The 26,428-nt window shown below is 44.2% G+C and overlaps 1 protein-coding gene across 1 annotated transcript in view; it reads left to right on the top strand.

Annotated features, from left to right (window-relative positions):
- Positions 1-10,446: 10,446 nt before the first annotated feature.
- Positions 10,447-26,428, top strand: part of Mrps22 (mitochondrial ribosomal protein S22) — a gene marked incomplete in the record, with an annotated part of 17,015 nt that continues 1,033 nt past the window's right edge. The window contains 6 exon segments of the mRNA XM_008844104.2: positions 10,447-10,638; positions 15,066-15,229; positions 16,348-16,512; positions 18,107-18,250; positions 18,541-18,624; positions 20,526-20,671. Of these exon segments, the coding sequence (XP_008842326.1) occupies positions 10,467-10,638; positions 15,066-15,229; positions 16,348-16,512; positions 18,107-18,250; positions 18,541-18,624; positions 20,526-20,671 (875 nt within the window).

The following is a 26,428-nucleotide window of genomic DNA, read 5'->3' as shown; positions in this document are numbered from 1 at the left end:
CAATGAAGACCAGGGGACCAATGAGAAGCTAGGGGACTCTGCGTGAAAGGGGAGGGTGCTGTGCTTGGTCACGTTTCACCTTCTCCACCAGTGTCAACACATGGACACAGGCTTGTTGGAGCTTTCAGGCATATCATTAATGTTTTTCTTCTTTAGTCGTTACAAGATGTGGGCTTCTACAGCACTGCAGACTGTCCTGCCGCTCAGTAGGCTGCATCTTGGTCCTGTGCCCAGCCCCCAGCTGAAACTTCTGATTCTCCTGTGGCTCTCAAAACAACCCTGCTTCTCAGCCCATGACTTTGCTTTCCACTGTTCAGCAAAAGAGGCAGAGAGGAAGGAAAGAACTGTGACTCCCTCCTAGCAATCAACCTGCACTCTAGTCATCACCGATCCCTTGCTTCTGGGCTCAAATGTCACTTCCCATCAGCCATCAGTGTCTCAACTTAGGACATTTGTTCTCTGAGGCCTCCTCAGGGATGGCACGTCATGGTGTGATCTCACTGCTAGATACCTTCCCCCTTGCTATTTCTCCTGTCTTAGGATGCAAAGAGGCTTTGGACATGGAAGTTATGTCTCTGTAGGATTATGTAGGGGGATTGGATTCTGAACAGAGGCAGGAGAAAAATACCTGTGAGTGAGAAGTAAAGTCGGGTTCTGAGAACCATACAGAGAGCAGAGGTGCCACTTGAGACTGCAGGGTTTACTCGCTTGTTCAGATTCTCGCCCTTCTGTTGGACTCTCTTTACTCTTCCCTCTCCATTATTTTTGATCCTCTTTCTCATCCTCTTCCTAGATTGATTTTGAGACAAGATCTTGCCCAGCCTGGCCTCAAGCTTGAGATCTTCTTGCCTAAGGAGCTCAAGTGCTGAGGTTTCAGGTGTGTGACACCACACCTGGTTTCCTTTCCCTTGATGTCTAACCCTAAACTCCATCTTGAATTCTAAAATCTCAGGGAAAAATCCTAGTCTCTTCAGGGACACAGAGTTTTAGACCCTGTTAAATCACTAGTAAATGGATAATTGGGACAGGTAGATAACTGGGACAGGTAGCTAGTTGGGGGAGGTCATCTTGCATTATCAGGGTGGGACCTGAAAGCTATCACATGTATTCTTTGAGAGACATAAGGGGAAATTCGGTATTAATACAAACAAAAGAGGAGAAAGGTGATGTGAGGTTGGAGGTGGAAATTGGAGTGATGCAGCCACTAGTCAAGGAACATTTGCAGTCAAAAAAAAACTAGAAGCGATAGAGGCAGGTTACATACTATGTCCTCCGGAGGAAGCAGGGATGTGCTGATGCTTTGACTTCAGTCCACTAATGCTGACTTCAGATTTCTGACATGCAGAACTTTGGGAGGACATATTTCTGTTACACAGCTGCCACGGGAAGGTACAGCAGCTACTGGACCCGTTTTGGTACTAATCATGTACCACCTATTGTTCATTCAGCTATGTCCAGGGGGATATAGAAAAATGACTACTTGGGTCTTTTCAGGGGCTATGGGGAAGAAGTAGAGATAAATTCTCTGAGAAAATGCTTGGTGTGGGAGTCCCCTGTACACATTTCACCCCACTCTCTGACACTTGTTACCACATAGATATGAGGAAAGGTGTTGGCAGAGTACAGGCAGCAGCCCCCGCCTGAATCAGTACCACGTCTAGGGCTAACTTCTTCCTGTGCCAAAATAGAAAATGAGTTCATAAGCAGAGCTCAGAGGGCTGGAGAGATGGCTCAGCAGTTAAGAGTGCTTGCTGCCCAATCATGAGGACTGGAGTTTGGATCCCAGTACCCATTCAACAAGCCCAGTGTCTTGTGCCTGTAACCACAGCACAGAGGGGGACAGAGACAGAAGGATTGCTGGGGCTTTCTGGCTTCCAGGATACCCAAGAAAATATAAGCCCCAGGTTCTAGGAGAGAGTCTGCCTCAGAGGAATGAAGTAAAGTGTGGTAGAGGAGTCTGCCAGACAATCTCTCCTGGCCTCTGTGAGTATGCGTAGGCACGCACATGCACATATACTCATACCCACACATAAGTAAGTAAACTTTAAAAATCTTTAGAAAAAACAAGCAAATACAAACATGAATCTCCAATAGAGGAAATTTTATTTGGAAATAAACAAAAAAATAAGATTTCAAACGTGGGATGATCTTTGGTATGTCCAACAAAAGGTTGTGAGTTTTACTAAGACAGATAAATCTATAAAAATTACTCTGAAATAAGGCTTTTGAGTGGTAGTTTTGTTGCTTAAGAGAGCTGGAAAGCAGCATAAATTCCTATGTAAAATTATTCTGATGGTCACAGCAGCTCTGTTGTTAGTTACTGGTAAAATAGTCTTAAAGAAGTAAAAATAAATTGTTTTTATCTGGGCCAACTGTATGATCTTAAATACCCAGAAGGTAAGTATAACCAAAGATTAAAGGGATCAATAAAACTCTTTAAGAGTTCATGTGTATAGCTAAAAGCGACATAACAAGAAACAATGCCAGACAAGAGATAGCTTCCTTTGAGTTGTTAGCCAGGATGGCCCAAGAGACTCCCAGACAGTAACCCAGCACAGAACTGTGAAAATGGACAACAGACCCCAATCTTATCTAAAGGAATATTGGCAACTGTTTGCTGCTAGATGGGGAAGAGCTGATCTTCCTAAAACAAGGAACTCTAAATGGGCTGACTAGATTTAGCAGATGGACTGAATCCATCCATTCAGTGCTGAATCCATTCAGCACTGGAGAATGGCTGGGGGTGCTGACAACACAGTGGACAGTAACAGGGATGACAGAGTATATGGGCTCCAGTGGGGGAGGAGGAGAGACTATGGGAGGGTGCCATTTGGGATGTGGGTATATAGATGAATAAGATTGTTTGGGATGTTCTGTTTGAAATACACAAAAAAATCAACATATTAAAAAATGAGTTATATTTGAGGAAGAAGCATCAAAATTTGCTCCATGTTAACTACTAGAGGTGAAACAGATTACCATTGAAATCTACCAGATGATTTTATATCCATGCTCAGGTGGATCTTGGAAAGTAACCAACTGTGACTAGTAATAATCAGATACATAGAGATTAGAGATACATGTGCAAACATCTAAATGTTAGTAGCATTAAAAATGAGTTTTTCTGCATGAAACAGTATATTTTAAAATGAAATGGAGATCTTTTTTAAAGGTTAAAATCTCATTCAGTTTTATGTCTTACAGAGCTTATACTGGGTTTAATATTGTATAACTGTATTAATTCAACTGTGAACCTAAAAATTTACAGCCAATACTGAAAGAGATGCATCTTTGCTCTGGAAATTGTTATTGAATATGTTAATGCTGTAATGAAATGCTTCTTCTAATCACGTGGCTATTAAATAAATAATTAAAAATGGACTTAAAGATGGGACAAGCTGGTGGTCTCACTCACACCTCTTAGTGCAAAGGAAGCAGAAGTTGGGCATGGTGGTTCATGCGTGTAATCCCAACATTTGGGAGGCTGAGGCAGGAGGATGATAAGGTCCAGGCCAGCCTGGACTTCGAAGTGAGATGTGGGCTCAAAATAAATAAATAAATGAAAGAGTGTAAGAGCCAAGGAGGAGGTGCATGACCATATGGAAATGGTCCTACAAGCACCTGGGACCCTTCTCATACAAACCTACAGCAATGGTGTCAGCATGCACAAGACCCATGCAAACTTAGGAAGACAAAAACCTGGAACAGAACTGTGGATATGAACAGCAAGCCCCAATCTTAGTGGACGAATTACTGGAAGCTGATAACTGCTGGCTGAGGAAAAGCTGATCTTCTTGAAGAGAAACTCTAGGTAGGCTGACTAAACTCTAATGGATGAACTTGCACTGAGGGACATCTTGAGACACTAACTTTACATAACAGGCCTTAATACAAATGACGGAATGTATGAACTCCAATGGGTGGACTATGGGACGGTGCCAAAGGGGAAGGGGGTATAAAGATGATTTTAAATACACAAAAATTCAATAAAAAAATTTAAGGTCTATCAGAAACATACAGCTACTTGAATTCTGTTTTGCTTCAAGCTGTCTTAAGAAACTGTGAAAGTGATGCCTTGTCAGAGAGACCAAACAGATAAGCCAAGGGAAAGCCCCCAGAATGCTCTTATATATCTAAATTTTCACCAGAGAACATCTGTTAGGAGAATGAGGAAAAAGTGGATTCCTGACTCTGGCCAGATATGCCCGTATTCATGAGGAGTAGGCTTCCATTCTTAGAGGATTGCTTTCTTCATTCCCTTATGAGGGTGTATATTGTCCTTTATCTATCAGTCAAAAACAGGAGGAAAATAAATTTTATAAAAGGCAGGAGTCTCCCTCTTCCAAGCATTCCTGCTCCTGAGATGGAGTCATGGAGTCTGACTGGAAGGCTGTATCCTCTAGTCAGTCGTCAGTGACCTCCAGCCCTGATGTCATCTCACAGTTCATTAACATGTCCACTACACGCAGCTCGCTCCAACTCACACGAGTCTATTGACAGACTACACCCTGTCTTCTGATTCTCAGACCAGACTTTGCCAAAGCCCCTGTATTCCTGCACAGTACAGAGCAAAGAATGACTGCATACAGATGAGGCACACATCTGGCTACACACGGGAACTCACAGCTCAGTGCCAAACCTTCTCCTCTACAGGCCACAGGACGGCACGTGCCCCTCTGCTGGGTTGCCTCAGCCATGTCTTCACTAACCAGCAAGAGCCTAGTGGAGGCTGAAGAGTATGGAGACTTGATATACAATAGAGCCAGACCACAGCTCCATACGGAAAGGATAAAGCCCCCATGGAACTCACCTAACAGAGGGAGAGCACACCTTCCACCCAGGGTGGGCTCCAGGGACACTGACAACAAGCAAAGCACAGCAGCACTCCAATCCATGTGGCCGCAGGCCATCAGGGCACAGCCAGGACACCTGAAACCACAGGCACCATGTGCAGGAACAACTGTGAACTCTGCATCTTTACTTCAGTGAAAATATCATCACAAATTCTCTACACTGACTTCTGTAACAGGATGTCAGAGCAAAGAAAGGGACCCTGGCTTCATCACGGTTACTGACAAAAGCAGACTTCTAAACTCCCCTTTCTCAGGAAACACCTAGACACTTTCTGAAAACTGAATTGAAAATGAATACTAAGATTAATCAGTTGTATAAACAAACAAAAAGCTTCAATCTGCCTTTAAGCACCTGTTTTTAGCTCATTCCATAAGAAAACATCAATAACCAGCAGAGAAGCAAATTCATCATAGCATTAGATTCAATGCAATAAAACCACAAAAAAGGATTTCTCTTGCGAAGTATTACCTGAAAGCTTTCCACATATACTTAGCATAAAATGCTTGTTGAATTTCATGGCCACGTAACACAGGAGGCCTAGCAGTCACTTCAGGAGAACACTTCCAGTAAGCAAGGCAGCCGCTTCTGTGGTCCATGGAACCCTGGCTCAATCAGGGTAACCCTGCCTGGTTTGATCTCTGAAGCAGAAGGGCAGTGGTTTGGCCTCACGATGCCCCACACATCGACAGTGCTTTTGCCTGGAAATATCAGTGCCTTTGCAAAGCCAGATTCAGTCATCCACCTGTGCAGAATGTGGTCCACTGGAGAGGGTACACACTTCCTCATGGTGGGTCTGGGGGTGTCAGAGACACTGACCAAGTCTTCCCTAGGCACTAAGAAGGACCTAAACCCCTAATGTTAAAGTATCATATTATGTGAAGGATCTACTGTCATGGAGAATAAAACATTAAGAAATAAAATAAATGAATAAATAAATACCAACAGTGAGCAATGAGGACACAGTGATATTCCCACCCAGTAGCTATCAATCACTAGGCAGCAGAGATACCAGCTGCTGGTGCCCAAGGCCTACAGGCCACCTACCACAGACTCCTGGATAAAGTGGAGTTGACACTTTTGGAGAAATTGAGGCCTCTATACAACCACTCGACAGGTGACCAACTCCAAGAAGGATAAGTAAGGACTGATCACCAGGCTCAGACGAGAAGGGACTTGGCAAGTGTGATGGTTTGAATGAAAATGTCCCCATAAGCTCCAAGTATTTGGATATTTTTCCTACAGATGGTGGGGCTGTTTTGGGAGGTCTCAGAAGGTGTGGCTATCCTGGAGGAAGCATGTCACTGGGGGTGGGTTTTGAGAGTTCTTAAGCCTTGCAGGATCTCCAGTTTCTCTCTTACTTCCTGTGCCTGCTGGAAGATGTAAAGCTTAGCGTCCGCTGCTCCTCCTCCAGCCACCTCTGCCTCCATGTCTCCCTGCCAAGACAGACTATAGTTCCCCTGGAACTATAAGCTCAAATAAATTCTTCCTTTCATAAGTTTCTTTGGTCAGTGTTTCTATCACAGCAACAGAAAAATGACTAACACAGCAGTTGGTACCAGAAGTGAGCTGTTGGCTGTGAAGAACCTGACCATGTGGGGTTTTGGAAGAATGTGGAAGACTTTGGAAGCTTGGGCTAGAAAAGCTATTGATTGCTGTAAGCAGAGCTTAAAAGGCCATTTTAGTAAAAGCCCAGAAGAAAGCAGTGCTGAGAACAATGTAGTTCCAGAGAGAAACAAGGACTTAAGCAGCACGTGGGATATTTTGGCAGAGTCTAGATGGAGTCTGCCCCCAAAACAAAAACCTTGCCTGAGGCTAAGTTGAAAAGCAATGGATTAATTTCTCTGGCAGAAGAAATTTCAAGACAGCCTCATGTAGAAATGGTGGTGTGGCTATTAATGATGAATATTATGCAGATCTATGGGGAAAAAGAGCAAATGGGGCAGAAAGAAATACAAAATGTAAGGTTTGGATTGAAAAAGAGCACCAGGAAGATATAGGTTGGAGCCCTGGCATATGCTGGAGCAGATCACTTTGATAAGGAGATTAAAGGGATTAAGGAGGGGCCTAGAGATTTTCACTTCAACAGTGGAGAGAGTGCCTCCAGGAGATCACACCCAGTTAAGCCTTCAATTTGTGAAAAGAAAATGCTGCAGGGGCCACTGAAGAGAAAAGCTTCTAAAATGGATGAAGCAGGCTGGAGTCCTTCCCAAACTTGCAGTCAAACTTGGCAGTGTCATTCACCTGGTGCTGGCTTTAGAGGCATGACAGATGCAAGAGGGACAGGGTCATCAGTTCTTCCTCCTCGGTTTCAGAGAGCCAGGGAGCATGCAGCAGGGGTTCTCCTGCTTAGAGAAGGCCCTGATTGGCCACTGCATGAAGTTGTGAAGGTGAAGCCTGGTTGGCAATGGAGACCCCAAGAAGGAGTTCATGATGTCAGATCAGTGAGGCATCTGCCAAGACCTGCACACAGGGAATGGTACCAGCCCAAGAGAGAGATGTATGTTACATACAGCAAAGCTGGAGAGGCTGAGCCATCTAAGCCCTTTGGAAGTAAAGTCCCAGAAGTTGGATGTGGAGCTACTGGATTTGGTGTTTGTCCTGCTGGTTTTTGGTCTTGTTTTGATCCGGTATTTCCTCACTATGCCTCCATTCCTCCTTTTTGGAATGGGAATGTGTATTCAGTTCCACTGTATGTTGGGAGTATGTAATTTGTCTTTTGATCTTATGGGGGCTTATAATTAAGCAATTTCCCTGAGTCTCAGAAGGGACTTTGGACTGTGGACTTTAGTATTGAGAATAGTGTGACTATTTTGAATAGTATGACTATGGGGACTTTTAAGGTTGTACTAAATACATTTTGCATTTTATATGGAGCCTATGAGGGCCAGGGGGTAGAATGTGATAGTTTGAATGAAAAATGTCCCCCATAGGATCCAAGTATTTGGACATTTTGTCCCCAGATGGTGGCACTGTTTTGGGAGGTTTTAGAAGGTGTGCCTATCCTGGCACGTCACTGGGGGTGGGCTTAGAGAGTTCTTAAGCCTTGCTGAATCTCCAGTTTCTCTCTCGTTTCCTGTGCCTGAATGATGATGAGAGAGCTTAGCTTCTGCTGCTCCTCCTCCAGCCACCTCCAGCCACCATGCCTTCCTGCCAAGATGAACTATAATTCCCCTGGAACTGTAAGGTCAAATAAACTCTTCCTTTTATAAGTTTTGGTCAGTGTTTCTATCACAGCAACAGAAAAGTGACTAATACAGCAAGTAAGAAAGAAAATGCCTGGAGAGCCAAGATGGCGGCAGAGGCAGCTCTTGGCAAAATGTGACTCCATTAAGAAAATGTGTCATCATTGGCTCACCCTGGCCAAGGAGAAAGACCTGAAAACTGCAGGCACCAAAAATACCAAACCAAACCAAACAACAACAACCCCCCAAACCTTGATTATGAAACAACAACCCATGAACCATCTCTCTCCTTGAGTAAAAGCAAAAAGTGATATTCCCCAATATTGATATTCATTTAGTGAGAAATTCAAGCCAGCAAGTCACTGTTGCCGCTGTTTGCTGCACAGAAGCTGCTCTATCTTAAACACAAGTATAATCATGTGGTCTGAGCAATGGAGACGGGACAAAAGTGGGCACCAGTTTAGTTGAAATTATGACGCCTCCTGTGATCCCTTCCCGTGCGCCTGAAGTTGTGGCTGTCTCCCGTGGGCTGGAGCTGTGGTTCCCTCCTGTGAGCTGAAGCTGTGGTTACCCTCTGTGAACCTGGAGCTGGGGTCCCCTCATATGAGCCTGGAGTTTTGGTCCTCAATAGTGAGCCACAGTTCCACATTCCTCTGGTGGTAGTCTAATGGTGGAGCAGGCTGGAGGATGGAGGGCTTCCTCATTTGGGGCAGCAGTTTCAGCATTCTCTGAGTGACTGGACTCCCCACAACTGCCTCCCCCCAGGTCCCAGGATGTGCATGGCAGTGAATTTGCCTCTGTGTTGGACTTATGATGGGGCAGGGGAGGTCTCTGTCATTTGCAGATTCTAATCTTGGGAGGACTGGTTCTCCAGAATGGACTTCCACCTCCCTGAGGGCCAGCTATGGTCCGACTTCACCAGTGGTCCTGGACATCCAGGTCTTGATGTTGGACCTCTCTCATTCCCAGGCACAGAGGTTTTCCGTCAGTTTTCTATTTCTCTTCCACAGCCTCAGTGCACCTTCATCTGTGCCCTACAGAAAATGTAAAACACCCAGTTGAACTTCTAGAGATAAAAAATGCAGTCTGGGAAGTTTAAAAAGTAGTAACTAATCTGATATATTTCTCAAACTAAAATACATATAATTGTTTTAGAATATAACTCCACAGTTCATATCTTTACTATAATTTGTAAGTATTATTTACTGAGAAATTGTTCTACTAAGCTTCAACAATACTGTGAAACTTATCACTGTTGCTGTAATGTGAATTTGGCATTCACTCCCTGTCTAAATTCCTCAATCTAGACAATGTTTTTAAATGTAATCATTTTTTAAGCAATGCTAGTCATTTTTTTTAAACAATAGGAAACCCCCTATTGTTGGATTGGTTTGGTGAGCTAGGTCTTGGAGCAAGCATACATGAAGGTAGTGTTTCCTATGACACCTGAACTCCTTTACAGTGCAGTACCATAGGAATGATTCCATTTTGTATAATTAATTTTCACAATGGGAAATGGGGATGAAAAGAGGCAGGATTAGGAATTACATTTCTCTATCCAGTTATTCAAACAAGTGCTTACTCAACAAATTTCTTTTGCCAACCCTTGGGAAAAGTACGTAGACACTATAGTATAGGAAAGGTGAACATGTGTGTGTCCTAGGAATAGTTTGGGAAAGAACCTAATAGAATAATCCATTCTTTCCCTCAACAAATGTTTGCTATGCACATAGGTATACTCGATCAGATAATATTATAACAAAACATGTAAAGGCAATGTCTTTATGGGGTGAGAAAAAACAGATAAAAATGATCCCAAATTATGAAAAGTGATATGTAGTGATAAGGTTTATGAATTGGCGGCAGTGATGGACTCAGAATGAAGAGTTACATTTGGGGTGTGCATGAGAAATTTGAAAGAGAAACAGGTAGTTGAATTTAAGCCTGCAGTTGGGAGACAGGTAGAAAATGGAAATTTGTTATTTAGAATCAAGGAAATGAATAAAAGATAAAGTAATATATAGCCAAAAGGTGTAATTCTGGTTTATTTTATTTTATATTTTATTTAATTTTATTTTAGTCTTTTAGAGACAGGGTCTTCCTGTAGCCCCGGCTGAACTGGAACTCTCTCTGTAGACCAGGCTGGTCTTGAACTCACAGGACCACCTGCCTCTGCCTCCCGAGTGCTGGGATTAAAGGCGTGCGCCACTACACCCGGCAAATGTGTAATTTTGAACTTTAGCTCACATATAGGGAGAGACATGAACACCTACAGGTGAATTAGCAGCTTTAAAGAAATAACCTCGAAGAGATCAAAATGCTTGCGGGGCTCAGTCTCCAATGAGACTACATTTCCCGGAATGCTATTTGAACGGCACATGAGCCGGAAGTCGGTCCAGTCACTTCCGGCGCAAGTGGCCTCTGGTGGTCATGGCCGCCCTCAGGACTCAGGCGTCGCTCTGGAGGCTGCTGTCGGGCTCTCGGTGCGCACAGCGCGTGTGTAATCGGGAGGAAGCCCAGCCCCAGTCGCATGTGGTGCTGCATGCGCCGCCCCAGCCGGTTGAGGCCGGGCAGCCTTGCCGCAGGCTCAGCTCCGAGGCCGGTGAGTGGTCGGTCGTTCTGGAAGACTGCTTAGGCTTGCTTAGGCTGGGGAGAGCTGCGCGAGCCGCCGTTCTTCCCGTCCCGCGTTTTCGGGCTCGGTGGGCTTCCGTCTGTCCTGCCTGGAATATCGTCGCCCTCCTTTATCCATTCATTCGCTCCGGCCCTTGCAAAGCTTGTGTTTCTCTAAGGTTGGTAATACTGTAAGGCTGGCATGCGCTCTCCTAGCCCTATGGAGATTGACAGTGCACGGAGACCCGGGCTGCACTAGGGGACGTACCTCAGGGACTAGATTAGACATATAGGGATGAGTTCCAGGGAGAACGTGACCAAAGCTGACATCTGATTAACCATGCATGCTAAGGAGAAGACGAACATTCCGAGGAGAGGGACACCATAATAAGGAAAAGCGCGGAAAAGAAACCAGACACCCGTGTTCTGGAAATCTCTTTTGGAGTTAGAATTGGTTAAGGCCTGATTATGGCTTTAGGGTCTGAACTTAAAGTGGGGAGGAGGAATCAGAGCATCTCGTGTTTCTGGTGTAAGCTGTTAAGTGAAGAATATTGCCAGGCTGGAGAATAGTCATTGTAGTGGAGGCGGGGAGGGTTGCAGGAGTAGAGGAAGTGAGGACTTTGGAAAGGAGGCAGATTTATACTTGTGTAGTTGGATAGAAATTGAGGAACGTCGGAGTCAAAAACCAGAGTTGGTAGAGTTGGGCAAATGGGTGAGATTGTCTGAGGAGAGAGTAGTGCTGAGCACATGTGTGTTAGGCGCTTTAAGGGACTATGGGTGCCAGAGGTGAGTATAAAACAGGATTCTGGTCTTCAGAGAGCAATTAGACTTGTTTGTAAATGATGTGAGACGCCATTGATGAATTTTAAGCATGGGAATCATCTTGATTGCATTTTAATCACTGGGGAATGATTTGCAGTGAGGGCAGTAAAGAGGCAGGGAAGCTAAGAGATGAGGATGGCCTCCTCTAGAGTAATGACAACGGGCAATGGACTTTAAAGACATATGAGGTATATCAAGCTCTGTATTTAATGTTACTTTTTGTAAAGTGCAGATAATCATAGTATTGACTCTTATAGGGTTGTTGAGGAGCGAATATACTATGTTATGTGTTTAGCAGAGTAAATACCGGAACATAGTAAATGTCTCAAAGTTAACAGTTACCATTTCTGTCATTTTTATGGCTGATTTGGCTGGGTGTGGTGGGTAAGGAAGAAATCAGGAATAATTCTAAGACTTGTGGCCTGCATGACCTGGTGGGTAGAGCTATGATGCGGAATTTTAGAAAAAGCGGATAGGAGATAAGAAAAAAACTGGTGGGTGACGTGGCATTGTTGAATTGCAGGGGAGGTAGCCATTGGGTAGCTGGGTGGTAGGTGATCTTGACTAGAGATTGGAATTTTAGAGTTTCCAGCAGGTGAATGTAATGAAAGTCATAGCTCAGAAAGCACCCAGTGTATGAAAAGGGAGAAGAGAAAAACATTATAGAATCCTGCAGGACACCAACACCTACACCTAAAGAGGTGCAGCGGTCCTCCCCAAGGTCCTGCCCCGTAGGGACCTGCCACGATGAGGGTCAGGGAAAGGTGAGTGCGCTATTCACCTGTTTTGCCAGCCCTCCTCGCCAAGGACAATCAGACGTGACAGGGAGTCTTGTCAAGCAGGAACTCATTTATTGCAGGTGTCACAGAGCTTATATAGGCAAAAACTGCAGTTTGGAAATCCCCTCGGAAACCCCCTCCCCCGAATGCACCCAGTCAGCTTAAAGGTCAACCTGCCACATGGGCAGGGTCCCATAGGCGTCAATGATGATCACTTGCTGATCACGCACTGCCCAGGGGTGCATCCAATCTGATGATCTTCAGGACAGGTCAGGCCTCGCCCTGCTTACTTCCTCTAGGTGCCATCTTGGCAAGGCGGGGCCTTTAGGTCCCCACAAAGAGGGAAAGAGGAGCCTGGGGCAGGTGGCCTCTTTTCCTAATAGACAGAGAATGAGGAGTCAAAGGAGGGAGAGCATGAGGGGAGTGAGATTAGACTGGAAGTGATTGAGGCTCCAAAACCACAGAAACCCAATACACCTCTTCTAGTTTGTTTCTCCATCGCAGTGGCAAAACACTCTGACCGATACCAACTTAGGGAGGAAACGGTTTATTTGGTTTACATCTTCGGGGTCACAGTTCATCAGGGAGCCCAAGGCAGGAACACAGGGGAGGAACCTGGAGGCAGGAGCTGGAGCACAGGCCATGGAGGAACACTGCTTACTGGCTTCCAACCCTGGCCTCTGCTCAGCCTGCTGTCTTACACAACAGAGGCCCACCTGCCCAGGGGTGGCGTCACCCACAGTGGGCTGGGTCCTCCCACATCACTCAATAATCAAGAAGATGCCCCACAGACATGGCCACAGGCCAGTCCAATGGAGTCATTCACCAGTTGAGGCTCCCTCTACCCAGGTGTGACAAGCTGACAACTAAAGCTATCCAACACAACACCTATTCTCTGATCCCTAATAGCTAGTTATCTTCAGGTTTGCACCAGCACCCTGGTTATACCACTCCTTGGCATATACCCAAAGGACTCATCCTATTGTAGAGACACTTGTACAACCATGTTTGTTGCTGCTTTCTTCACAATAGCTAAGAGACGGAAGCAACCTAAGTGCCCCTCAACTGATAAGTGGTTAACAGAAATGTGGTATATTTATACAACGGAGCTCTATTCAGCAGTAAAGAAAGATGAAATAATGAAATTTGCAGGTAAATGGATGGATCTAGAAACTGTTATACTAAGTGAAGTAACACAGACTCAGAAAAACAAATGACGTATGTTCTCCCTCATATGTGGATCCTAGCACCAAATCCTTTTAAATTCCAGGTCTTTAATAAGGTGATGCTATACAACAGCCCCTTCTGCATGAAATAACTGCCATCATCACGACTTCAGCTGTGCCTGATTGCTAAACATCGTCACGATTGGGCTTGTTGACAGTTGTGCTCATTCATTAAAGGAGGGCCAAGCAAGGTCATTGGACCCTTACTGGAGTATCCAGCCACTCTTCCCAGCCAACTGTATATAATTTGGACCTAATCACACATGGCCTCCTGTATTTGGGGAGAGCTAAAGTATACAATCTACAGAAGGCTAGGAAGAGAAGGCATGACCCATGCTGAGTAAAGGCTTTCCAGTGTGCATACCCTCAGGTCATATAGTATTTCTCAGCTGGGTAATGATCAGCTTAATTAATTTATTTTTTGGTCTTTTTGAGACCAGGTTTCCCTATGGCCCCAGCTGGCCTGGAACTCACTATGTAGACCAGGCTGGCCTTGAACTCACAGAGATCCACCTGCCTCTGCCTCCCAAGTACTGGGGTTAAAGGTATGCGACACCACACTTAGAACTTGTAATGCTAATTACTCTTGCCTTTACTTCTCCTTCACATCTCCTAGTCAGGATTCAAGGCCTTTCTTTTCCCCCTAGAGATAAGAGTTATGCAATTTGGGAGTCTTTTAGATAGACCCACTGAAAGGGCACCCCAATTGCCTCACCCTGCATCCCTGTTCAGCATAGAAGAAGCCAGAGTGGTCTGTGTACCTATTCCCTATTGGCAATTTGGGAAACTCTTCAGAGGGTGGCATGATAAGAACAGGAGGTAGGAATTGGCTACGCAGTTAGGGTAAAAAGACCCCAAAGAAATGTAGCAAGTTTCTTGGCTAAAACTCACAATGTCCTTGGGCCTCTTAGCAACCTACTCCGTTCCAAAGGCCAAAAATGTCAAAAATATTTGGGAGCTTTTATCTAAACCTTAAAAGATTTTAGGGTTACCTCTTCAGAGGGGGGACTGTTAGAGTAGCCAAATACCCCATAAAAATAAATAAATGAAAGAAGAAAAAAGAAAAGGAAAAAAATGATGGGGAGATATGGGAGGTGTTGGAAGGGAGCGAGTGGGCACAGATTTGATCAGAACACCTTATATGCATGTATGAAATTCTCAAAGCTTTTGTAAAAGTTAAAAAAAAAGTGACTTGTTAGTACCTATTTTGTGGGTGTGTTATGTCTGGCTTAATGGAAACATCTGAGTGCTGGGATGTAGCTTACTGGTGAAGTGCTTGCTTGATTGTGTAAGGTCCTGGGTTCCAGCACCTCAAAAATAACTTAGAAAGATGAGACAAGTCTGTAAAAGGTAATAATATTTATTTTCATTTTTCATCTTGCTTCATTGTAGACTGTCATTTGGGCAGACTATGTCATAGTGAATGTTAAATTTTAAATGCAAGTTGAATGATGAAAGAACCGTAGATATTAATTAGCATTTTTCAGTTTGGAGGTATATTTTGTACAAATAGTTTTTTATTGTTAACTCTCCAGTTTAGAAATCTTGGCTTGTTATTGTCAGCTTCTTATTAATGAAATCCATTTTGGCAGACTCTGGTAGCTCAGAGGTCAAGAAACCCACATTTATGGATGAGGAAGTCCAGAGTATCCTTATCAAGATGACAGGCTTGAACTTGCAGAAGACCTTTAAGCCAGCTCTACAAGCACTGAAGCCACCAACCTATAAGCTAATGACCCAGGCACAGTTGGAAGAGGTATGTCAACATGGGAATGTTGGTAAAATAAGGAGTTAAACAAGGTTTTCAGCGTCCCCTGCAGTTGCTTATTGCTATTCCTCCATAGGTACCCGTGAGGGGTTGGACCAGGCACAGAACTGGGAAAAGAAATATGAGTAAGCAGGCAGAGAGGAGCAGGGTGTGACCATAATAAAGCAAGCTGCAGTCAGGTCTGGGTGTCCAGGGTAAACCTCCTCCCTGCCCCCAAACCAGCCTGAGCATCCCTCCCTTTTCCTGCCTGATCCAGCTACCTTCCTGGAGAAATATCCACTGGTAAAATGAGAATTTGCTGAACAGCATTCTACTCCAGGCACCTGAGTACTGAGTCCTTTGTGCAGTATAGTTTGATGTTTGATTATGTAGACATTAACACTATCCTAACTCACAATTTTTTGTCATGGCAGAAAATTCAGGTATCAGTAGTTTATCACACGAAGAGTGTAAGTTCTTTTCACCTCTCAAAGGCCACCACTCCAAAGAGCGTAGCACAAAGCAGTGTAGTCAGTGGCCAAGAGTGTGGGCTCTGAAGTTGAGTTCAGATCCCAGAGCTGCAACTCAATGCCTAACCTCTGTGTGCCTGTTTTCCATCAAATAAACATGATAATAATAGCACCTGGCTCTTGTAGGTGTGGGGCATTGAGTAGAGCAATACATGGGATATCTGACATGTGGCCACAGTAAATTCAGGCCTTTTACTCTGCTTTGGGCAGCTCTTACAGCCGGGCACTGTCATACAATGTTCCTTTGCTGTTCATATAGTGTAAGTTGGTAACTGGTGTTCGCAGCCTTACCATGGGTAAAGGCTCGGCCCCTCGAATCCAAGTTTGGCTTTTGACTCACTGATTCATGGCTGCAGTTTCTTTTCTTTATAGTCACAGCACATTTCAGGGCGGTGGGGGGGGTCTGGAACTCTTTATGTAGACCAGGTTGGCCTTGATTGCAGAGATTTGCCTGCTTCTGCCTCCTTAATGCTGGAATTAAAGGTGTGCCACCACGCCTGACTCTCATCAGCATTTCTGATGAGTCTGTTTTTATCAGATGATACTTTTGGACAGTAGCATTGAGACTTTCTTTAAGAAATATTTTTATTTCATTAGGCTACCAGACGGGCAGCTGAGGCAGCTAAAGTACGGTTAAAAATGCCACCAGTTCTGGAAGAACGAACACCCATAAATGATGTATTAGCTGAAGATAAGATTTTGGAAGGAACAGAGACAGTCAAATATGTGTTTACTGATATATCATATAATGTACCACATCGGGTGAGTATATGCCAGATTGCAAAATGAAATATCTTGTGGAGATGGGCCTGAGGGATGGTGGGACATCCCTCTCAGAGTACCTGTGACTGGAACATAAAATGTGAGGAGGTGAGAAATACCGACCATTCACATCACAGTGCTACTATTTCCTCACTCACTGTGGACTTAGTTGACACCAGAGACATGTAGTGAGACAAAACAAGGTGGGCAAGCCAGACAGAAACATACCCCAAACCCCAAATTGTGGACAGTGGGAGAACTTCTTTTTACCTAAGCTATACTGATTTTCTTTGCTGAAACCTTTGGAAGAAGGTTGAGTGTTTTGGTTGCTTTTTCGTGTGTGGATACGGGTATCATGGCATCTTGTTTTTCTTACAAGTTTTAAAAATTCTTTGAGAGTTTGATATGTTTACAGTGAATTTTACTCATTTTCAGCTCCATTCTCTCCCCCGCCCCTTCATTCCCCTTCTGTTGAAATCTTTGTTCCCAAAACCTCCTCCTCTTCCATGCTTTTCCATGCTTTGTGTGTGTGACTCACCAGGTTAATTAGGGCTGCTTGTGTGAGGGTGGACAGGAGGTTATTTTCTGAAGCATGGGCAGCTTATCAGTGCATACACCACTGAAGAAAGTGACTCCCTCTCCCCAGCAGCCATCAACTGCAAGTAGATCCTCAGGAATGGGTGAGGCCTCATATGTCCCTCCCCATCCACCATGAAGCATTGCCTGGCCAGGTCTTGTGCTTGTGCAGGTCATATGCAGTTACCACAGGTGCAGTGGGTTCACGAGTGCAGCAAGCATGCTATTCCAGAAGACAGCTTTTTGTGGCACATCTGCCCGTCTTCCAGCTCTTGCATTCTTTCTGCCCTGCTCTTGTCACGTTCCCCGAGCCTGGGAAAAGGGTAAAGACGCCCGTTTTAGGACTGAGCAAGATGATGTTTTTAGGTATTTTTCAGTGATGCTGAGAAACTCAAACTTAATAATGGATTTTCACTTTTCAAACTTTTCAGTAAGACTACTAGAAGTTTCTAGGGTAATTTTCAGACATCACTGCTTCTGTTGTAGTTTGTATTCTCTGAATCTTTTTCTCTTCATTGCCAATTTAAAAGAGCATGCTGCCATTTAAAAACAGTCAGTTTTGTATTTGAGCCTTGCAAGTGAAGAATAAAAAGAATAATTTGCTGGTTCAGCCCCCACAAACTACATTTAAATACTATAGAATACAGAGTTTAGAAGAGTGACCCTACATTAATCACCCTTTGAGCATATGTGATTATGACTAGAGGCAAGATTTTAGCTGTGTTTTTATTTGCACCAGCTTCTGGTCACATGGCATCCATGGTCCAGCATAGAGATGAATGCTGATGCTCAGCTCAGTTGCCCTTTTTTATGCAGTCCAAGACCCAGCCCATGGAATAGTGCTGTTCACACAAGGGCAGGGCTTCCTGTCTCTGTTAACCTACTCTAGATACCTCAAAGGCATGCCTAGAGGTTTGTTTCCTAGGTGACTCTAGACCCTGTCACTCCAGTGGTGTTAACCATCACAAGAGCTGAACAGAAATCTTCACAACTCATCTTTGGTGATTTTCTATTTCAGGAACGTTTTATCGTTGTCAGAGAACCAAGTGGCACTCTACGCAAAGCCTCTTGGGAAGAACGGGACCGGGTGATACAAATTTATTTCCCAAAAGAAGGTCGTCGAGTTTTGCCACCAGTAATTTTCAAAGAAGAAAACCTTAGGGTGAGGCGAATTTGATTTTATATTCTAGACTGTGCAGATAATTTGTTTGAACACTTGGCTCTGGTGCTGCTGGGACAAATACTAATGCAGTGGTAACCTGACTAGGGCTCTATTACAGTTGATGTGGTTGGGATTTGAATCTGAGTGTGATATTTACCAAGCCTGTGTTGTTTCTGTATGCCTTTAGATGGGCACATAAGTGGCCTATGTGTTGATGAACAGGGCAGGTTCAGGACAGATGGGAAACTTTTGTCTTCTCATTTCATTCCAATTTTGCCATGTGGTTTTAGACCATGTACAGCCAAGACCGGCATGCTGATGTCCTCAATCTCTGCATTGCCCAGTTTGAGCCAGATTCCACTGACTACATCAAGGTGAGTATAGTTAATACTAAAATGCAGTTTAAAAATGACTATGAGCAAAATTCTCAATGTCACTTGTGTTTGGTTTCAGGCTTTGATACAGGGTATAGGAACGGAAATGGCTAAGAATTTATTGAGTACAGATATATGCCAGATGATTTCAACTGCCTTTAAGGATGAGGGAATTTAGGTTTAGATAGTAAAGTAGTTTGTAGAGATGCAGAGGTGCAGAGATGCAGAGATGCACTGCTAGCAAGTGGTAGAGTTAGGGCTCTGATGATGTCAAAGCAAAAGTTATTCACTAAAATTTGTGAAAGTACAGTCTGTGTGCTTTCAGCTTAGAAAGTATGTATTCAGTCATGCCTGGTTTTGTGTAGGTATTGGGCGTCACATAGCTAATGCTGTGAGCTAGGACAGAGTGTGCTGGGTCAAGCCCTGCACTCCAGCAATGATATGGAAAAATACTAAGAAATATGCAGGTGACTGTCACTCTGGGCCTAAAATGTTGGGTGCTAAAATGCTCTCAGGGAAGGCTTCATAGGCAAGGAACAGTGTGGAGTAGAAGTTTGGTGAACAGAGGTGTTTTAGTATGAGCACAGGCAGAAAACAGCCAAGTGGGCTTGAGACATGACCAGACATCCAGTTTGCTTTGTACAAAATGTGTATGTAGGAGAATGGTTCCGGTTTATACCAGAAAGGCAGATGGGGCTGTATTACAGGTGACCTCAATATTAGGTGATGAATATGATCTTCTTCAAGCAGTTTTCCAAAACCTTTTGGATAGGGCTGGGAGATGGACTCATGTGCAGACATGAGGACCTGGGTTCAGGTCTCCTGCCAGGCAAGTTAGCACATCTGTAACCCCTGGGCTGCCATGGGCAGAGACAGGCAGTTCCTGGGGGCTTGTTGGCCTACACACTCATTGTCAGGTGCATGCACACATGCATATGTACACACAAAACTTTTGGGCAGAACTGCCTTCAGCAATGTCCTCATTTAGGAAGATCATTCTGGAAGAGAAACTGAAGGAATGCAAGATGGAATGGGTGAACTGATGGGATTGAAGTAGTTGAGGCAATAAGGAGAAAGAGAATCAAAAAAAAATCTTGATTTCTTCTTTTCCCAGTGATCAAGAGGTGGTGGTACATTATCCAGTAGTCAAAATATATGAAATTAGTGCTTGCTTAAGAGTGCTGGGCTCACCTGCACTCGGGAGGCAGAGGCAGGTGGGGCTCTGGGAGACTGAGAGCAGCATGGTCTACATAGCGCATTCTCAGCCAGCTGGGGCTACAGGGAGACCTTGTTTCAAAAAAAAAAGAGTGCTTGGCTGCTGAAGAATAATTGGCAAAGTTATAAGTATTTGCTTTAGGCTGCCACACTCTGCAGTAGGGCTGTCATCCAGACAGATTCTCCTTTTGTGCATGTGTACATGTGTGCTTATGTGCATGTAGGTAGGTCAGAGGACAACTTTGGGTGTCATTCGTCGGGTACCTTCTGCTTTGCGATGGGCTTTCATTGGCCAACTTCCTCCAGTTGGCTAGGCTAACTGGCCATTGAGCTTTCAAGGATCCACCAGTCTGAACCTCCCAAGTTGCCATCACAGAATACAAGCTAGGCCACCATACCTGGATTTTTGTGTGGCTTCTGGGATTGAACTCAGGTCGTCATGCTTGTGAAGCAAGTGCTTTACTGATAGCCACCTCTTTTTCCCTAAACTCTTTATTTGTTGTAGAACCCCTCTGCCCCCTAAGCTGGGTTATAAGGTCTAAATCATACCCACTAACCAAGGATAGAGAGGCAGCTACAGGCAGGCCTGGATGCATTCCCACTCTTTGTAGGGCAGAAGTCCTGCTAATCAGTCTGAACTGTACAGTGTTGCTTACCTTTGATTTTCCTGCATTTTATGTGGCTAGGTTCATCATCAGACATATGAAGATATAGACAAACATGGAAAGTATGACCTTTTACGGTCAACAAGACACTTTGGAGGAATGGCTTGGTATTTTGTAAATAAAAAGAAGATTGATGGTTTGCTCATTGACCAGATTCAGAGAGACTTGTAAGTAGGATCTGAAAAATTAAACATTATTGCCCCAACAGTAAATCAGCATTTTCTCAAGGATAGTATCGAGTGATAAATGGAATTTTTCACTTACTTCTGTTTGTCTGGATTTGTTTTTTGAGTACAACATAGTTCTTCCAGGCTCTTGTGTTGGACAACCTAGCAAAGGGCTAGATTCTTGGGAAAAGTACTTGGCTTTGGATCTTAACAGTAGACTAAGTATTGACTTTCCTGTGCTTGCTGGTGCTCCTGGGTGAACTTTCCAGATATGAAAGGAGATAAAGATTGTAAAGAAGTAGACATAAGTTCTGCTGGGTGCCTATTTTCTGGCAGAACTATTTATAGGGCTTTCCAGCAAACATCATTTTAAAAAATATTTTTATTTGTGCGTCTGAATGTATTGTCTGCATGTATGTGTGCCCATGCTGTGCAGTGCCCACGGAAGTCAGAAGAGAGCATCTGATCCCCTGTAACTGGAGTTACGGACAGTTGTTAGCCACCATATGGGCACTGGGAACCGAACCCAAGCCCTCTGCAAAAGTAGCCAGTGCTCTTAACTACTGGCCATCTCTCCAGCCCCTCCAGTCAACATCTTTAACTTCTGTGTTTGATAGCCCCCGCTTTTGGAAGATTCCTAAGGCATATTAGTCAGGGTTCTCTAAAGAAACAGAACCTGTAGAATGGATATATATGCAAGGCTGGATGTCTCAGTAGTCCCGATCTGGCACTGAAGGTCTGACAAATTCCAAAAGATCAGCTAGTCTTCAGTGTACAGCAGCAAGATGAACTCACCAGCAAGAGAGAAGGCAAGCAGCAAGAAGCCTGGTGTTCTCCTCTACCTTGGCCTTTTATACCAACTGCCATCAGAAGGTAACGCCCACTAATAGGGTGTGTCTTCCAGCTTCAGATGATCCAGTCAAGAAAATCTCTTTCATTTCAGTTAATCCCAGAGCCAGTCAAATTGACACCCAGGATTAACCATCACGTCCACGCACCATCGTTCTTCCCAAGATTGCTCCCTTTCCGTTTCTTAGGCGGTTCAAAAACTTAGTGGAATGACTTGTTGAAGAAATTTTAAAAGGTGCCTAGTAAAAGGTACTCAGTAAATGCTAGTTGTTATTTGTTACTTCTATCATATTTTTATCTTATGTGTATGAGTGTAGTGCCTGCATGTATGTAAATGCTCCTATGTCATGCAGTGACTTCAAAGGTCGAAAGAGGGCATCGGATCCCCTGGAACTGGAATGGTTGTTAGCTGCCATGTGGGTGCTGGGAATTGAACCTGGGTCCTCTGTCTGCAAGAGCAGCCAGCTCTCTTAACCACTGAGCCATGTCTCCAGTCCACTTCTTCCCATTTTGTAGGCTGTCACTTCACTCTGCTGACTTTTTGCTTTGCTGTGCACAAGCCTTTTAACTTCATGCAGTTCCATTTGTCAGTTTTTAGTTGTATTTCCCATTTGTTGTCCTGTCTGGATTGGGTTGTTGCAGTTTCCCATTGACCTTAATCACAGGACATGGTAACACCAGAAGTCGCCCTAAGGAATCTCCTGCCTTCCAGATATTCATTACCTCCATTGTGGAGAACCAGTCCAATTTCCCCCTGTTAGTCTGGATCAATCGCCCCTTCTAAAACTGTTATTCCTTTCTTAGCCTGCTGACTTAAGGGTGTCAGAAGCCCAAAGTGTCCAGGGGGAAGTCTTCGCTTCCAGTTCAATGGAATGTTTGTTGTCTCTCCTGGCAGAAGCACTCCTTCCTCTGGAACCAAAACATCCAAGCCAGTAGAGTGCAAAGTCGAGGGTATAGGAAGCAAAAATTTTCTAGTGGTCACTAGGGGTGATAGTGAGTGGAATTATTCCCACTTCCATCCCTTGATTCCTGGACCTGTGAATCCTGGCTTTACAAGAAATTGTACCATATATTGGACACTGATTCAAAGCATACACTGCCTTCTGAAGGACCCTGCCTCAGCCCTCCAGGCTATTGCCACCTAACTGGCACTGTAACTATGTCTTTAAGAAGCCATTCCATCCTTCTGTCAAGCCAGCTGATGGTGGGGAACAGGGTAAGACCAGTGGATTCCATGGCCATGGGCCCACTGTTGCACTTCTTTGGCTGTGAAGTGAGTTCCCTTGTCAGAAGCGATGCTGTGCAGAATAGCATGACGGTGGATAAGGCATTCTGTAAATCCCTGGATGGTAGTTTTGATGGAAGCATTACGTGCAGGGAAGGCAAATCTATAACCACAATAAGTGTCTATTCCTGTAAGGACAAAATGCTGTCCCCTCCAAGATGGAACTGGTCCAATGTAGTCAGCCTGCCACCAGGTTGCAGGATGGTCACCATGGGGAGCAGTGCCATATTGGGGCTCATTGTTGGTCTCTGCTGTTGGCAGATCTGGCACTCAGCAGCAGCTGTAACCAGGTCAGCTTTCGTGAGTGGGAGTCCATGCTGTCAAGCCCATGCATGACCTCCATCTCTGCCACCATGGCCACTTTGTTCATACACACATTGAGCAATGACAGGGATAGCTAAAGAAAGAGGCTGACAATTCACAGAGCAGAGGACAAAACGCTGTCCCCTCCAAGATGGAAGTGGTCCAATATAGTCAACCTGTCACCAGGTTTCAGGCTGGTTGCCACGGGGAACAGTGCCATATCGGGGGCTCAGTGTTGGTCTCTGCTGTTGGCAGATCTGGCACTCAGCAGCAGCTGTAGCCAGGTCAGCTTTCGTGAGTGGGAGTCCATGCTGTCGAGCCCATGCATAACCTCCATCTCTGCCACCATGGCCACTTTGTTCATGGGCCCATTGAGCAATGACAGGGATAGCTGAAGAAAGAGGCTGGCAGTCCACAGAGCGGGTCATCCGATCTACTTCATTACTGAACTCATCTTCTGCTGAAGCCACTTTTTGATGAACATTTACATGAGACACAAGTATGTTCACATCCTTTGCCCATTTGGAGAGATCTATCCACATACTTCTTCCCCAAATGTCTTTCTCGCCAGTTTTCCAATCATGCTCCTTCCAAGTCCCTGACCATCCAGCCAAACCATTGGCTACAGCCCATGAATCAGTATACAATCACACTTCTGGCCATTTCTCCTTCCACCATTATCCCATACCCTTAAAATCCATTCCCAGACATAGTCGTTGGATTTGTTTGAAAGAATTAGCAAATTCCCTAAGTTCTTTTGTGGTGAAGCGTATCTCCTCATGGACCACACTTTCTATCTCTCCTCTAGGGGCCTGCTTAGCTTTGAGTCTGGTTATAATAAGGTCTAGAGGCAACAGTAACTGGGCCCTGAGGGACATCAGCTTCGTCTTGCTAAATGGGATTAGCTTCCTCAACGGGATTAGTTGCCTTAGGCAAGGGTGGGGAGGGTGGGTCTGCTGAGGGTGGGGCAATTAGTTCATCAGGTGAATCAAATTCCTCAGCCTCCTCAGAGTTCTCCCACACATCTCCATCCCACGTCAGAATTCCAATCTCTTTCTACCAATGCCCGCACCTTTACTGCTGACACCCTTCGAGGCTACGTTGTAGGTCAGCCAAACGTATAATAAGGGCTCCAGCTTGATTTTCTGCAGCTTTAGCTCTCTGGCTGCTGGAGAGAAGATTCTCTTCCAAGGCACACTTGGAATCAACACAAAAGAAAAAAAAAAAGACAAAAATAAATACTTTTGTTCAAAGAAAATGTACTAAAGTATTGTATTAGTCAAGGTTCTCCAAAGAAACAGAACGGGTAGAATGAATATGTATGTATAGGGGTTTATCAGCTTAGCTCACAGGATAGAGTCCGAGCAGTCCAACAATGGCTGCACCACACTGGAGAGGCTGAGAATCCGAGTTGCTCAGTCCACAAGGCTGGGTGTCTCAGTAGTCCCAACCTGGTGCTGAAGGTCTGACAAATTCCAAAAGATCAGCTAGTCTTCAGTCTACAGCAGCAAGACGAACTCACCAGGAGAGAGAAGGCAAGCAGCAAGAAGCCCAGGGTTCTCCTCTGCCTTGGCCTTTTATACGGGCTGCCATCCGAAGGTAAGGCCCACATTTAGGGTGTGTCTTCCAGCTCCAGATGATCCAATCAAGAAGATCTCTTTCATTTCAGTTAATCCCAGATCCAATCAAGTTGACACCCAGGATTAGCCATCACACATCAGAAAAGTTATTTTCAAAGTGGTATGAAGCAAAGAATGTCTGTTGTATTTTTAGCATCAAGTTGATATGCTTCCAAATGTCTAGCTGAAAATAATATAAACGCATGTAGTCATATTGTACTTTGCAAGTAACATGTGCCTTTACAAACTGAAGGCTGGTAACCTGAGTTGAGTGAGTTTACTGATGCCAATTTTTTCCCCAGGTAATTATTAGTATTTTGTAACAAAAGTACTTCAATGTAGATATGTATATATTTTAAATAATATATTACATACTCAATAGACTGCTATATAGCTTAAAAATAACTATGCTGGGAAATTTAAAGTCATATGGCTTTTTTTATTGCAGTGGGTAGGAACCAAACACAGTATTTCTGACGTTTATGTGTAGTATACAACTTGAAATAAAATTGGAAAGAACTGTTTTGCACATGAGATGAAGAAAGCCAAACCCACAAGGAAAGGGACTAGGGTGGTCATTGTGGGAAAGCCCACTTTCCACAGAAAGCTTGTGTTGGACTAAAGTTTGAATAAGAGAATTTAGTAATTATTCTTATCCTCAGACTATTAGGAATTTTGACTCAGAGTATCTTACTTGCAGTTTGAGGAATATACACAAAGGTAAGGCATTTGGAACCAGGAGGTGCATGTCTAAGAAACGCAGCCCCATGTGTAGAAACTGCATCACTTGGAACAGTGTTCCTAATGGGCGTGATTTCCAGGCCAGCTCGCTCCACCAGTATGTGTAGTATAATTCAGTTCAGAAGGAGAAATAGTTTTTCATTCCCCATAGGCAGGGGGCCAGTGGTTATGGGGATGTTCAAAAGGGATATGTCTTTCTGTGTGTATTTGACCTATGAATGAACTACTTAATGTTTCCAAAAGGCAGTCATTCTAAACTTACTAAATAATGCTCTTCTAGAGCATTAGAGCAACAGAGTTGTTTAGTTTTGAATACTAAAGCTGTCTGTTGGCATATAGTAATATGTGGCATTATATTAGTACTCCTTATCATGTGTAAACTTTACATCTGACATGGTTCATGCAGTGAACAACTGCAGATCTCAGACTGGGCAATAGAGGGAGCATTCTTTACTGGATAAGACCAAGGTGTCAGGAGTTCATACTCTTTTAAGGTATTTTTGAAAGTAGAAATTTGCTTATAATTTTGAGTGTAGAGTGGACGTTTAGATACATATGAATTATTAAGTGGGATACAGGCATCACATTTCAGCATGAACCTAATGAGCCCAATCATAAATCTGACATATAGAAACCCCAGAGCCACTGTGCCTGAGCTCTAAAGGGAAATGCTTTGTCTTTTATTTGGAGACATATTTACCTTTATTGAACTTCATTAGATTATAATAAGGACAATAAACATGTAATGGCCATTTCCATTTATTTTCCCCCAGAAAAGCTTTTACTGTCTGAGATGTGGCTTGTTTTCTCTAGATGTCTTTTAGAGTGGATGGGCCCTTAGGGGATAAGCCCAGAGCATTTCCTTGAGGTCGCTGTGGCCTGAGGTATTCTTTCCTTACACTGTCTCCCAGCTCAGGTAGTTGGAAAGTGTGGACTGGAGAGTTAGTGTCCTCATCCTCC

Source organism: Nannospalax galili, unplaced genomic scaffold (genome assembly GCF_000622305.1).
Source record: "Nannospalax galili isolate Female #2095 unplaced genomic scaffold, S.galili_v1.0 scaffold482, whole genome shotgun sequence".
Classification (NCBI taxonomy): Eukaryota; Metazoa; Chordata; class Mammalia; order Rodentia; family Spalacidae; genus Nannospalax; species Nannospalax galili.
Note: the sequence above shows the minus strand (reverse complement) of the source record. Positions and strands in the feature narration are given on the sequence as shown.